Genomic DNA, 12,197 nt, shown 5'->3' with positions numbered 1-12,197 from the left:
TACGCAACATCGCCTGCAACGAAGTTACGATGACATCAAGGCGTATCTCACAGCCAGCCCTTTATTGGATTGCTGATAGTCCACTAATTATCCAATGCGAAATATCTAAGGTTCAGTTCAACTCGTGAGCTGACTTGATAGCCTTAGACTTTCCAGTGTCGAGGATCACAGCTGGATCTTCGGCGTCCCCCTTCCGAGTAACCTCGTTGCCTCGCTTGGTTGTGATGGTTGCTCTGAATCGTGGTCAGTATTTTGGGGAAAACAACACTCGGTCGGGGGGGACAAGGACACTTACTCATCTTCCTTCACATCAAGCACCTTGCCCTCGGGATTGCCACTGCCCCAGTTCCAGCTCACCGTCTCACCCTTTTTGGGTCCGTTCTTAGAGGGCTTCTTCCCACCAGACTCGTCGCCCCCGTCTTCCCCTTCCTGTTCACCATTTTCGCCATCCTCTTCGGCGTCCTCTTCGTCCTGATCCGCTCCATCCTCGCCGTTCTTCTTCGATGAAGCTCCCTGCCGGGTCTCCCTCTTCTTGTTGGACCCATTTTGCTGACCAGACTTCTTCCGCTTATCGCCAGCCTTCTTCTCATCCTCCTCTGCCTCCTCACCATTCCCTTCTTCGCCCTCTTCTCCTTTTTGGTCTTGATCCTCTTGTTCGTCATCCTCGACTTTTTCCTTGGAGCTGGACTTGCTCCCGTTCTTGCCGGAAGCCTTATTTCCGCCCTGTCCTTTGAGCGGATCATGGCCCCAGTTCTTCAGGCTGATATAAGACTTGGTCTTCTTCGCATCCTCCGGGTCTTTTTCCTCGAGGCTTGCCGACTCCTGGGCCAGGTGGCGCTTACAGTACGAGGCGACCTTTCGCATGTGCTGTATCTGATCCTCGGTGTACTTCTCAGGGTCCTTCTTCGGGTTGGCCTTCAGGATCTCAATGATCTTCTCGCCCGATTCTTGGCCGACCGACTTGCCGTCGCCGCCGTCTTTGCGCCAGCCAGCCTCGCTGGATTCCTCGGACTTGAGCCACTTCTCCAGCTCCGAAGCCGTCATGTTGACGTACTCGTTGAACTCGGCAATGACATCCTTGTCGTCCTTGACCATTTTGGCGGTTTTGGTTCAGAATTGGTAGAATTCGTGGTTCAAAACGGATCAGTTGCAATTGAGCGTGCGGGCGGCGTCATGCTGAGTAGAATTCGGGCTGGGCCGAGCTGAAAGAGCTCCAAGGAGCGAGCTGGTCATTTATTAACCGACTAGACGATCCAGAGCCAGCCAGCTTGGCTTGTGGAACTGTCTGTGCCGTGTCGTCATGGAGTTGTCTTAGAAGTCATGTCGTCATACCAAGTTGAGGTCTCTAACACCCTTGCACGCTGCAGGCGTAGCCTTTGTCGAGCAGGTCCGGGGAAGCTAAGCGTCTGGCTGGAGCTAGTCAAGGCACGAATTTAGTGTGGCTTGCTTTTGACAGCAGTTTCATGTGAAAGAGCTGCTGCAATTGACCAATAACATGTTGGTAGAGCTCCATCATCTAGAAGGATCGAGTTCTCCATCGAAATGGGGTTTGATGGTGCCACCATAAAAGGACGCTGGTTTTCCGCCACAGTCCATCTTGCACATGCTAGACTTTTTACCAACGTCCGAATTCGACTGTTTGCGAAGAGAGATAACTGAAAAAGCGTGACAACACTTGATCTGGCGAGGGTTCTCATGCTGCTAAAGGACGCACCTCATTGTCCATGTCCATGGCGATATACACCCGAGTATATTCCCCCAGCAGCGCTGGGCAACTCGTCTCCGCTAAAGGCACCGGGGGCAGTCCTCTGTCCGACGCAGACCTGCTCGAGGAGTTTCGAAAACATGCTGATATAGAGAATCGAGAGCCCACGGCTCTGGTCTCCGTCAGCGAGCGGATAATCGACACGATGAAGCGTGCTCTTGACAAGTACTATCTCGATGGCGAGTCACCGGCCGACATATGGGTTGCTTTTGTCGAGTTTCCAGCAGACGACACACACGGAAGCCCTAGCAGACTCCATCCTGCGTCCAAACTAGCAAGAGATTGTGAGCTCTCCAATCCACAAGCCTTGCGCCACGAGACCGTTATCGAATGGGCTATACCGGAACGCAATGTGTTGCATCAAGTCTCCTTGCACACTTTGATGGATCGCGGGCTTCTTAAGGAAGCATACTTGCCTCACTGAGCCTTTCTCCACCAAGGATTTGCGGCGCTATGTCGCCAGAGCTCTTCAAAGTAAAAGTGATGACCCAATTGGTTTCGGCGTCTTTTTGGCATCCTTTGCAAAGAAATTTGGGGCCAGAGCACCGCTCAATTGGACCGCGCACCAGCTCTTCCACGATTGCATACGGTGCGGAATCCACGACATAGACCCTGTGAGACTTTACTACGCACATCAGAGAGGAGAACCCTCCCTTGTTCCTATCGAATTCTGTCTTGAAGTGGAAGATGCCATAGAGACAGCTCTGTATGAATGGTGGCTGGCGGACTTTGATTTTGTCCAAGCTTACAGGGACTACGAAGACTGGGAATCTGTGATGGAAGAACTCATCCTTGACAGACAAATTGGCTTCTGGGAAGCATGGCACTTTGGTGACCATGATGGAACAGCCAGAGCGCTTTCTGAGGAAGAGAAATTGGTGTATGACACAGCATATGATGATTTACTAGCTCACAATGAGCGTATCAGGGCAAATATTGAGGCAGAGGCTGTGAGAATAGGTTTATAAGCCAGGTCACAACATTTAAATGAAAAGTTTATTGCTGTTATCAATATTTGCGTTGGTCCTCCTATGCCTCCGAAGTAAGCAAGGATATGATACTGAAGGTACGTCTATCACATGGGATATAGATCAGCTGCAGGCATCCCCAGCAGCACAAGATGATTGTAACGATCCATATGTCAAGTCACTTGCCTCGAAGACCAATACTCGCTGTATCCTAGAATCACAGTGTAGACCAATCCTCAGCCAGGCCGCAGCTATTGTCCACAACAGCAGAAACCAAGAGGCGCCATGCAGATGGTAGCAAAGTTGATCAAGGTGATACAGAGGCACGAGAAACAATGCGGAGTTGCCACAATGCTAACTAAGGTGGGCCAGCATTGGATTGAACAACTATGTGTTACACTGTGCCAGAAGCCACCGGCCCACATAACTAGTATTCCCACCATAAAACTCAAGAATGAAGCCATGCCATGGTCGCCGTGGATACATCAAATCGAAAGAGGATCAACGGCCTATTGCTCTAACACGTATCGCCACCAGATCCCTTCAGGGTAAGATGTATTGCTCGAGCTCTGAGTCCTTGTAACCTACCGGTGGGCACGAGGGTTATCTTACTAGGCATCATGGCTGATAGACCTAGCGTGCAAATCCAGGAAGAATGCATCAATGCAGTTCGTGAACTGCGGTCTCGACGAGATGCAAACAAACCCTGCTACATCATCTACAAGATCTCCGATGACGGCCAAAATGTCGTCGTAGACGAAACCTCAACAACAGACAAAGACTACGAAGTGTTCCTCAACAAGCTAGCATCTGCCACAGACGACAAGGGTAAACCTGCCCCTCGGTATGCTGCCTCTGATGTCGAATATGACCTTGGCGAAGAGGGAAAGAGGTGAGTTCGGTGTTCAAAGTCGAGAAATGGTTGCAGCTGCTTATCCTGTAGAGTTCAAATTACCTTCATTTCTAGGGTTCCTGATGGTACATCCATTAAGGTATGTTCAACTGTCGATGATCTTTCCATCTCTTTCTGATAGAAAATCCAGTCCCGCATGCTGTACGCAAGTACTAGGGAGCAGCTGAACAAAGCACTCAACCTTCCCGTATCAATACACGCCGACGGCCTTGATGATATTGAGCGGGACAGTGTTGTCCGGCGTGTGAGTAGAGGAATGATTTAGATAGTGCGACGGCATTACTTACTTGTGGTACTGATGGTATCAACCGTTGGTGAAGATTCAGATAGATATGTGCAGGACGTATGATTCTGAAGTTCGGGGCATTGTGTATTAAGATGGAATTAGCTGCGATGCAGAGCCAAGTTGCGATGCATAATGAGGTGGTGGTATTGACGCAGAGAAATGTGTTGAGAGTTGCTAGCAGAGTTAAATAAATCCTCCTTGACGCTTTGAAGCGAGTTTTGTAAACAATTGCCTATGCCATCTTGTGAATATCCATCAAGCTGGTAACACTGAATAGACAGTCTTCGCCCTCATTCCCAATTCATCCTTCAAGAGCAATATTTTGTATGCCTACGACGGTGACCTCATATAATACTATTTAAATTCTCAAAGTCCTTGCTGACCATGTCCGATCAGGTTTGCACATGACTGTCTTCAGTAATCTTTACCATCATCTCGTGGTGCGTCCAATTCGCCCACGACTGCTCCTCCCACAGCTTGTTAGGATTAACTATCTGGAAGTCGAAGTGACGGAATAACTATGGCAATACGTCTCAGTATCTGCTTTTGATGCTGTCATATGGCGGCCTGGGTTGCAAGAACCTACCTCGAAAACCACCTTGTAAATCTCTGCGAGCGCAATGATTTTACCGGAGCACTGATATCGTCCAGCCCCGAACGCCATCTCAACAGTGCGTTCCCGCTCGGCTTTCGTCTTGTCACTGCATTCGAGGTAGCGCTCGGGACGGAACATGTCGGCGTCGTCCCCGAATATGTCTTTTCTCAGGAGCATCGCAATCCAGTTGACGTACACGGCAGTCTTCCCGGGAACGAAGAGACCTTCAATTGTCTCGCCCTCGGGCGGCACCACTTTAGGGTGCCCTAGGGTGCCAGCTGGACGCAGGCGAATGCCTTCATATATGACGGCCTATTTAAGAAGACCAGTGAGTAGCTGTACTAGAATGTCGCCTTCGTGTTTTCTTTTTTTTTTTTTTTTTTCTCTTTTTTCTTTTTTGTGAATAGGGACTCGGAGTGCCACTTACGGTTAGGTAAGGCATTTTTTTCGCTTGGGCAAGTGTGATTGGAGACGATATATCGCCGCTTGCCACAGCCTGCTGGATGGTTTGCTTGAGTCTCTGATATACACGCGGTGTCACCATGGTAAACATCAATATTCCTCGCAAAGAAGATGCGGTGGTATCTCCACCAGCGAAAAGGAAGATGAGGCACTGCCTATAGCACTCGTCCATGTCGAGGCCATTACGCATGAGAGATCCCTGGAAATAGTTAGATCCGTGGGCATTTAAAAAAAAAGTAAGCAGCAAGAAAAGCTAGTTGAGACTCATACCAATATGTCCGGCTTGTCAACTTCGCCCTTCTGGAAACGCTCTTCCAGAAGTTGTTTTGTGATACTGCGAGTATTATCAGTCCAGATCTCATGAAATTGGGAGCCTTGACGGACCCTTGTATTTTTCCAACACCGATCTCGTCTGTAGATCTGGGCTGGAGAAACAAGAGAAAACGTGATTGTATCACAGCACGCAGCAACGGAAGATCGCACAGCAGAGACATCAAGGCCATCACCTGGTCGTTCATCTTGGCCACGTCGTACAGATCATCCGCATCCATGAAGCCGAACTCTTTGCCGAACAGCAAGCACGTGAAAGCGTCCGCCGTGTAAAACCTTACCAGCGGGGCGAGATCCATGACCCGGTGCTGTTCCTTGGTCGCGAGGTGCTTGCCGCGGATGGTCCCCAACAGCCGGCCAACCTGAGCATCGATGGCCGAGTCCAAATCGACGCCGTCTTTGCCAGCCATAGCGTACGCAGTTTTTGCTTTTATCCTGTCATGCAAGGTAGGATCCAAGGTCGTGAAGATATTGTCCTTGCCGTTGTCCATTCGGAAGCCAGTGTACCAAGCATCCCTCCTATATGGACTGCGCGATATTCGCCGTACTACCTCAGGGTCGTCGGTAGCGACTGCATTGGGCCCCATACGAACAAGAGAGCCATAGCGGGCCAGATCTGCGCTGTTTGGTGAAGTCGCGCCGGTCACGGCATTCCTGATGAGCCATGAGGATCCGAGCCAGGATAGGGTCGGTCCAGGAATATGACGGAGGCGTCTCCAAGTGGTCAGGGTTGACAGAATCAATGCGAGGAACAGAGCGCCAAGCGCAGCCGCAATTGTGTGAGACTGGTCTAGGTGAAATTGAGTGATGTTCAGCATGATGAGCGATAGTTGACTGGCTTGTCTCCTAATCTGTCTGACAAAAGGAAAGGCCTGTATGGATTGCTAGAGTGGGTCGGAGACTTTTAAGCTACAGGAGAGCACTTGACCATCACTAAGCCAGTCTCAAAATCACGGAACTCTCTGCGATCACCTGCAGCAGTTCTGCGCTCTGTGCCGCCATTGCATATGTGATAATGCACTGTCAGCACAGGCAAGGCAGCATACTTAACAATAACAGAGTAAATAAGTGGCTCTTTCCCAGATCGTCAGGTCCAGACTTATGCATGCGACACTTGGCCACATTATCGAAAATGATTTATGGACTCGCTTATGGCCTTGCAGCAATTATGCTACGCAGTTTGCATGGCTCTCTTGGACGGCACATGATCAAGTACCATGATGGTGTGCTGATATCTTCTCTGTTCTCTGTTAACATGGGCTTGTATATCCCTCGCAAAATTTGAGTTTTGATCCCCTTCGTTAGTAGCACAAGACAACAAATCGGTAACGTTGTTACATAGTACCGAATGCGGAGTCCCAGATGAGTACGATATTTTGAATCCGCGATTTGGGGAGGACCTGGACCCCAACCTGTGCACAGAGCCCTTCCGAGGAGTTTTACGTGGCTAAACCTTCCCCACACTCCCATTGAACTACGTTATGCAGCATTCTTCCGATCAAAAGGAAGTATTCTCGAAATGCTATTCTTTACAACTCCGTGGAATGTGGGAATTTGTGACTAGGTCTGTAGTTCCAGTCCTCTACTGTGTACAAAGGAGCGTCCCACCCGCATTCCAAGAACTTGGAGGAGTCGGACATGGTGCTTTATCCGACCTGCCACACTCCATCCATCACACTGTGGCACGTATCAGCCACGTTCTGCTACACAGGTGGATTGAGCAGCACATTCAGTAGTGGTTGGGGCCCAGCCGTAAGAAGAAATATCCGGGACTAAATAACTCCATCCGACGGGATGACCACCTTTTTGTGTCAAGGACCCTCGCCCAGCTGCCCGGGTTACCAATACGGGTTACTCCCTCGACAGCAAAAGCTGGGGTAGTGTGGGGGAAGAGGCGGAGGAATCACCACCCAAGGGGCAGTGATGGGACCGACCGGTAGGTGCCATTATTACTATGGGGCCTTAATACCGTCAGCGTGGCCCTGCCTTGGTCTTGACTTTGCGGGGTGGCGGGTGGGTTGTGAGTCTGGGGTAAAAATGGAGAAAATGGCGACGGGATCATAAATGTGACGCCGCCCCAAGAAATCATCCTGGTTGGAAACTATCTCAGGCTCTACTTCCGCCTCGATTTGCTTTTTTGATACGCAAAGGTCGCCTGTTGCCGTTGGCAAATATCTCTGTTCACGTCGGGGTTCGTTTCGGTACAGCAGACTCCATTATGTCCGGCCAAGTTGAAACCAAGGAAGAACATCCGTCGACGTTCAACCACGTCGAAGATGGCCCACGGTCCGATACCGGTCAAGATGCCGAGGAACGCGCTCTGCTCCGCAAAATCGATATGCGACTGGTCCCTTGCGTCTGGATCATGTATCTGATGAGCTATGTGAGTACTGTCGGCGTATTACGGGCTGTTGCCCGCGGGACATCCGATCCAGCTTCCAAATATTTACTGACCGGCGATATTTGCAGCTCGATCGAAGTAACATCGGCAATGCGTACACAGTAAATATTTCTCCAACCCATATGTTCATATCAAGTGGAATAAGAATGGAACAAAATCTGATCCAGTGGCTGTGGCTTAGGGAGGCATGGGTGATGAGCTTGGGATGACCAGCACCGACTACTCCATCTCTCTGCTGGTGTTCTTTATCAGCTACGTGCTCTTCGAGACACCATCCAACATGATTCTCACCAGGGTCCGGCCCAGCATCTACATGCCAGTCAGTCTTTTCTCCCTTCTCCCACCAACAGAACCACCAGATCATTGACTTGTCAACGCAGACGCTCATGTTCCTCTGGGGTGGCCTGTCAATGTGCATGGCCGCCGCCCACAGCTGGCAAGTGGTCGCAGGGCTGCGCTTCATCCTCGGCATCCTCGAGGCCAGCTTCGCACCGGGCGTGCTCTTCCTCCTGTCGGCATGGTACAAGAAGGGCGAGCTCGGCCGCCGCTACAGCGTGTACTACACCGCCGTTGCGCTCTCCGGCATGTTCGGCGGCCTCATCGCCGGCGGCCTGCTGCAGACACTGGACGGTGCCCACGGGATAAGCGGGTGGCGCTGGCTCTTTATCGTCGAGGGTGCCGGGACCTGCCTCGTGTCGGTCGGCGCTCTTTTCGCCCTGCCCGACTTCCCCTCGACCACGCGCTGGCTTACGCCTGACGAGCGTGCGCTGGCCAGCAGGCGCCTTGCTGGGGACTCCCTTGGTGACACCCAAGACGGCGAGACGATTCACCACAAGGTTGCTCTGAAGATGGCTCTGACAGATTGGCGGACGTGGGCTTTCGTCTTGACGTACATGGCCACCACGGGTGCACAGACGATACAGTATTTCATCCCTGAGCTCGTCAAGGTGCGTCAGGCCGACTCCTGTGTGGTTTCGATCACCCACGACTAACCCGTGGCTCGCATCGCTCTCGTAGTCAATGGGATATACAGGTTTTGAAGTACAGTACTACACCGCGCCAATCTACGTCTGCGCGTTCGTGGCCATCCTAGCGTTCTGTTTCTCTTCCGACTACTTCAAAGAACGCGCCTTCCATCTTGCAACAGCCTCGGCGCTCGCCATTGTCTGTTTCGCGATCCTCACTGGCGTCTTGAATAACACAGGGAGATACGTTCTCTTATGCTTTGGCGTTGCAGGTGTTTACGCTGCCTGTGGGTCCCACACAAGACGCCCCTTCACGTCAGGTTTTCCTAGAACTGACCTGACCCAATCAAAGGTCCTCTTGTCAGCATATACGTCTCCAACTCCAGTAAGTCGCGTCGCCCCTCTGGTCGGTCTAACACGAGTAGGACTTAGATACTAACAAAGCTTGATACACAGTCCCTCATCCTTCAGAGAAGCGAGCGATTGTTCAAGCGACTGTCAATGCCCTTGGTAACAGCGCGTCGATCTGTAAGATAAATCTCCGTAACGCTAGACATCGAGGACTGTCTGAGCTAATGCATCATAGACGGCTCATTCCTCTTCCCGAGCAAAGACAAGAACCACAACCGCGTGGGCTTTGGCGTCACGATGGTTTTCATGGTTATCGCTCTGGTCATGGCTTTTGCTCTGCGGTATTTGCTTGCTAAACACCCCTACCCTGAGCTTGTCGTTCATGGACACGGGGCCGCAGCAGGGAAAGAGGATAAAGACGTGGAATGAGAGGCTGGATCAGCCAGCACGGGTGGCATATTGTTGATTTTATCAATTATCTACAAGAATTGACTCTGAGAGAGGCCTCATCGGTGAAAAACAGGCTGCGAGGTTCACGCCAATGACTTCTTGACCAGATACCCATCGCATGTATAATGACATACACTCCGGATCAACGTATCATGACTTCCACGTGAGCCACGAGAACAGGTCCTCATGGAACTGCTCAGGATCCTCCAGGTGTGGCGCATGGCCTTGCTCAGGGTAGTGGATGAGCGTGCAATCAGGGATCTTCGCCGCCGTCTCGGGCCCCAGCACGGAGTAGTTCCCCAGCTTGGCCGCGTCCGGAGGGGACCACTGCTTGCCGACGGCGGTGCTGTCCTTGTCCCCGACGACGAGCAGGGTGCGCGGCCGGATGAGGCCGAACGAGTGCGCGATGGGCTGCGTGAGCACCATGTCGACGACGCGCGCCTGGTTGACGAGGAAGTTGTGGCGCTCGCTGCCGTGGTAGATGTTGTCGGACATGGTCACCCACTCGTCGTAGGAGGGGTCCCAGTTGCCGACGTAGTAGGTCGCCTTCTCGTACGCCTTGATCGAGTCCCAGGTCGTGGAGTTCTCGGCCTGCCAGTTGTATTGGAGGCTTGGGTATGGGACGCCGATTCCCAGCCAGTCTTCCAGGCCCATTGGGTCGACGAGAACCAACTTGGACACGAGTTAGTCTGTTTTCGTGGGGTAGGAGGGCAGTCAGGGAGCTTACCTCAGTGACGTTGCCTGGGTACATCATGGAGTACCTGGCGGCCAGCATACCCCCCAGGGAGTGACCAATGACGGTCACCTCGTAGATTTCGAGGGCATTGAGAAGACTGCTCGTGCTAGAGGCGAACTGCTGGAGGCTGAACTGGTAGTTCTCGGGCTTGCTGGACTTGCAGAAGCCAACCTGGTCAACGGCAATGACGCGGTAGCCATGAGCCGTCAGCTCGTTGATGGTTTCTCTCCACGTCGGGCCGCAGAAGTTCTTGCTGCTAGATATTAGCGATGGTCAAAGGGGGAAGTGAACATCAGGTAGTCTCACCCGTGAAACACAACGGCAACCTGCCCATTGGATGTCACATTTGCTGCTGGAGGAACATCCATGAAAGCCATCTGTAGCTCCTGGAACTGGCTCTCGAAGTTGTACACGTGTACCGGGTACGGGTACGTGTAGTTGGATCCATTGAGATCGAACGGCTGTGGACTTGTGTCGATCGAGCCCTCTGCCTGACCAATGGATCCGATACCGTACGCCTCGGAGACGAGAAGCCCGAGGGCCAGGGACAGAATGGCGCCGGCTTTCATCGTGGCGTGGGTTGAAGGAGTGGCGCCCGTATGGGATTCTGCGTGCTAGCTGGCAGCACTAGGAAATTATTGTCATGCAGTGTGGCCTCTCCAAGCACGACGATCTGGGTTGGCAGCGATGGACTCGACGCCCCCAAATACTCCAGAGACGCAGGAGAGAGGATCCGGCCTTTGTCGGCCCGCCCGCCCCTTGTCATCCATTGCGGGCGAGTTCCTGCATTTCGGAGCTGCTCCAGCTGGGTTAGAGATGGCGCCAGCATGACCGTCTAGCCGGATGTGTCCCCACTACCGTCCGTGTACCCTGAACGATTTCAGTCATGGAAGTAGTCCGACGTGATCGCTCAGATCGGAAGGCCTCGGCTGACTTGCATTGTGCTTGCAATGTCTCGCGGAGAAGGATTCAGGCAAGGGCTTGAAATGGTTAAGGCATCGCACCGCGGGAAGATATTGCTGGGGCCGCGCTAATTCTCTCCGATTTGCTTTTTGCAGTGCGAAAAGTCTGCGATTGTGGTTGGATGGGGATTGATCCGGTTGTGGGTTGTTGGCTGGGTACAAAGTCCAAGTAGCCCACTTGGGCAGCTGAGAACTGAGGGAAAATTGACATCTCCAGGAGGCAGCGGGGAGTATTCACCCATTGGTTGGCTTGGCCGCAACGGTCCACATTCAGTACCTCCCTACTAGTAAGGGATCTGACAAGGAGCACAATGCAGTTGGCTTCCCGAACGGTATGAAGCGTTAACTCGTTGTGGCCTCGGTGGTCTGCTCGACTTCTACTGTAGCACAACCCTTCTAGATTTTGTAGCTTAATATGTTGTGGCAGCAGAATATGCATGCATTCAAGCAGTGTTGCGTCAGGGCTCATTCTTATTGATAACAAGTGCCGACAGAAGCAAGGACCGGATCAAATGCGTATCACGGTAAGGCCAATAAGCCACGACCTGTGCTTCATGGCGCGATGATAGCACATGTGATATATCATATATGCGAGGTGCAGTACAATTTCCGGAGAGGGTGGAGTTTCCGTGTTGCCCGGACTATCCATGGCCGTCACTTCTCTTAGCAGGCCCTGTTCTTTGGTAACAGACGGTGGGTGCTGTCGCTCGGCACGCCGTTGGCGCTGCGATTTTCCATGCAAGTGGCATCGGCCATCCTGGGGAGAAGAATTTCTGTTGGGGTCACATGGTGGGCCGGCCGATATCGTGATCGGTGATCTCGGATTGATACCCATAGATTGATTCAACATGGACGCGCAAATCGTGTGGGGTTTCCCCAGTCAAGCCACGTTCATGTGGGTTGCACCTTTTTTGCAAGTCGATCCCCTCTGTTCCACACAGCAATGCTCCCAATTACCCAAATCTTGACACATGACACTATCAGAACATCTGTAGACTGTTTTTGCTGGAACA

General features: G+C 52.1%; 6 protein-coding genes across 6 annotated transcripts; 3 read left to right on the top strand and 3 right to left on the bottom strand.

The window, feature by feature from the left end:
- Positions 1-112: 112 nt before the first annotated feature.
- Positions 113-1,095, bottom strand: INS49_007321 (uncharacterized protein; the record flags this gene model as incomplete). Its single annotated transcript, XM_043168086.1, has 2 exons — positions 113-233; positions 296-1,095. 2 exons carry the CDS (start codon positions 1,093-1,095, stop codon positions 113-115), a joined length of 921 nt encoding a protein of 306 aa, XP_043029230.1.
- Positions 1,096-1,724: 629 nt separating this feature from the next.
- Positions 1,725-2,733, top strand: INS49_007320 (uncharacterized protein; the record flags this gene model as incomplete). Its single annotated transcript, XM_043168085.1, has 2 exons — positions 1,725-2,117; positions 2,206-2,733. 2 exons carry the CDS (start codon positions 1,725-1,727, stop codon positions 2,731-2,733), a joined length of 921 nt encoding a protein of 306 aa, XP_043029229.1.
- Positions 2,734-3,353: 620 nt separating this feature from the next.
- INS49_007319 (uncharacterized protein) lies at positions 3,354-3,911 on the top strand (the record flags this gene model as incomplete). The annotated part of the gene is made up of 3 exons (XM_043168084.1): positions 3,354-3,625; positions 3,701-3,725; positions 3,777-3,911. The coding sequence occupies 3 exons, from the start codon at positions 3,354-3,356 to the stop codon at positions 3,909-3,911; spliced, it is 432 nt and encodes a 143-aa protein (XP_043029228.1).
- Positions 3,912-4,324: 413 nt separating this feature from the next.
- On the bottom strand, positions 4,325-6,137 carry INS49_007318 (uncharacterized protein; the record flags this gene model as incomplete). The annotated part of the gene is made up of 5 exons (XM_043168083.1): positions 4,325-4,450; positions 4,519-4,839; positions 4,955-5,188; positions 5,260-5,323; positions 5,374-6,137. 5 exons carry the CDS (start codon positions 6,135-6,137, stop codon positions 4,325-4,327), a joined length of 1,509 nt encoding a protein of 502 aa, XP_043029227.1.
- A 1,400-nt stretch (positions 6,138-7,537) lies between these two features.
- On the top strand, positions 7,538-9,465 carry INS49_007317 (uncharacterized protein; the record flags this gene model as incomplete). Its single annotated transcript, XM_043168082.1, has 8 exons — positions 7,538-7,702; positions 7,789-7,821; positions 7,902-8,039; positions 8,101-8,667; positions 8,738-8,972; positions 9,038-9,070; positions 9,142-9,213; positions 9,272-9,465. The coding sequence occupies 8 exons, from the start codon at positions 7,538-7,540 to the stop codon at positions 9,463-9,465; spliced, it is 1,437 nt and encodes a 478-aa protein (XP_043029226.1).
- Positions 9,466-9,636: 171 nt separating this feature from the next.
- Positions 9,637-10,791, bottom strand: INS49_007316 (uncharacterized protein; the record flags this gene model as incomplete). The annotated part of the gene is made up of 3 exons (XM_043168081.1): positions 9,637-10,158; positions 10,214-10,475; positions 10,529-10,791. 3 exons carry the CDS (start codon positions 10,789-10,791, stop codon positions 9,637-9,639), a joined length of 1,047 nt encoding a protein of 348 aa, XP_043029225.1.
- Between the last annotated feature and the right edge of the window lie 1,406 nt (positions 10,792-12,197).

This window comes from Diaporthe citri (genome assembly GCF_014595645.1).
Source record: "Diaporthe citri strain NFHF-8-4 chromosome Unknown scaffold_2, whole genome shotgun sequence".
In the NCBI taxonomy this organism is placed as follows: Eukaryota; Fungi; Ascomycota; class Sordariomycetes; order Diaporthales; family Diaporthaceae; genus Diaporthe; species Diaporthe citri.
The sequence above is the reverse complement of the archived record's forward strand: the minus strand, read 5'-3'. Positions and strand labels throughout refer to the sequence as shown.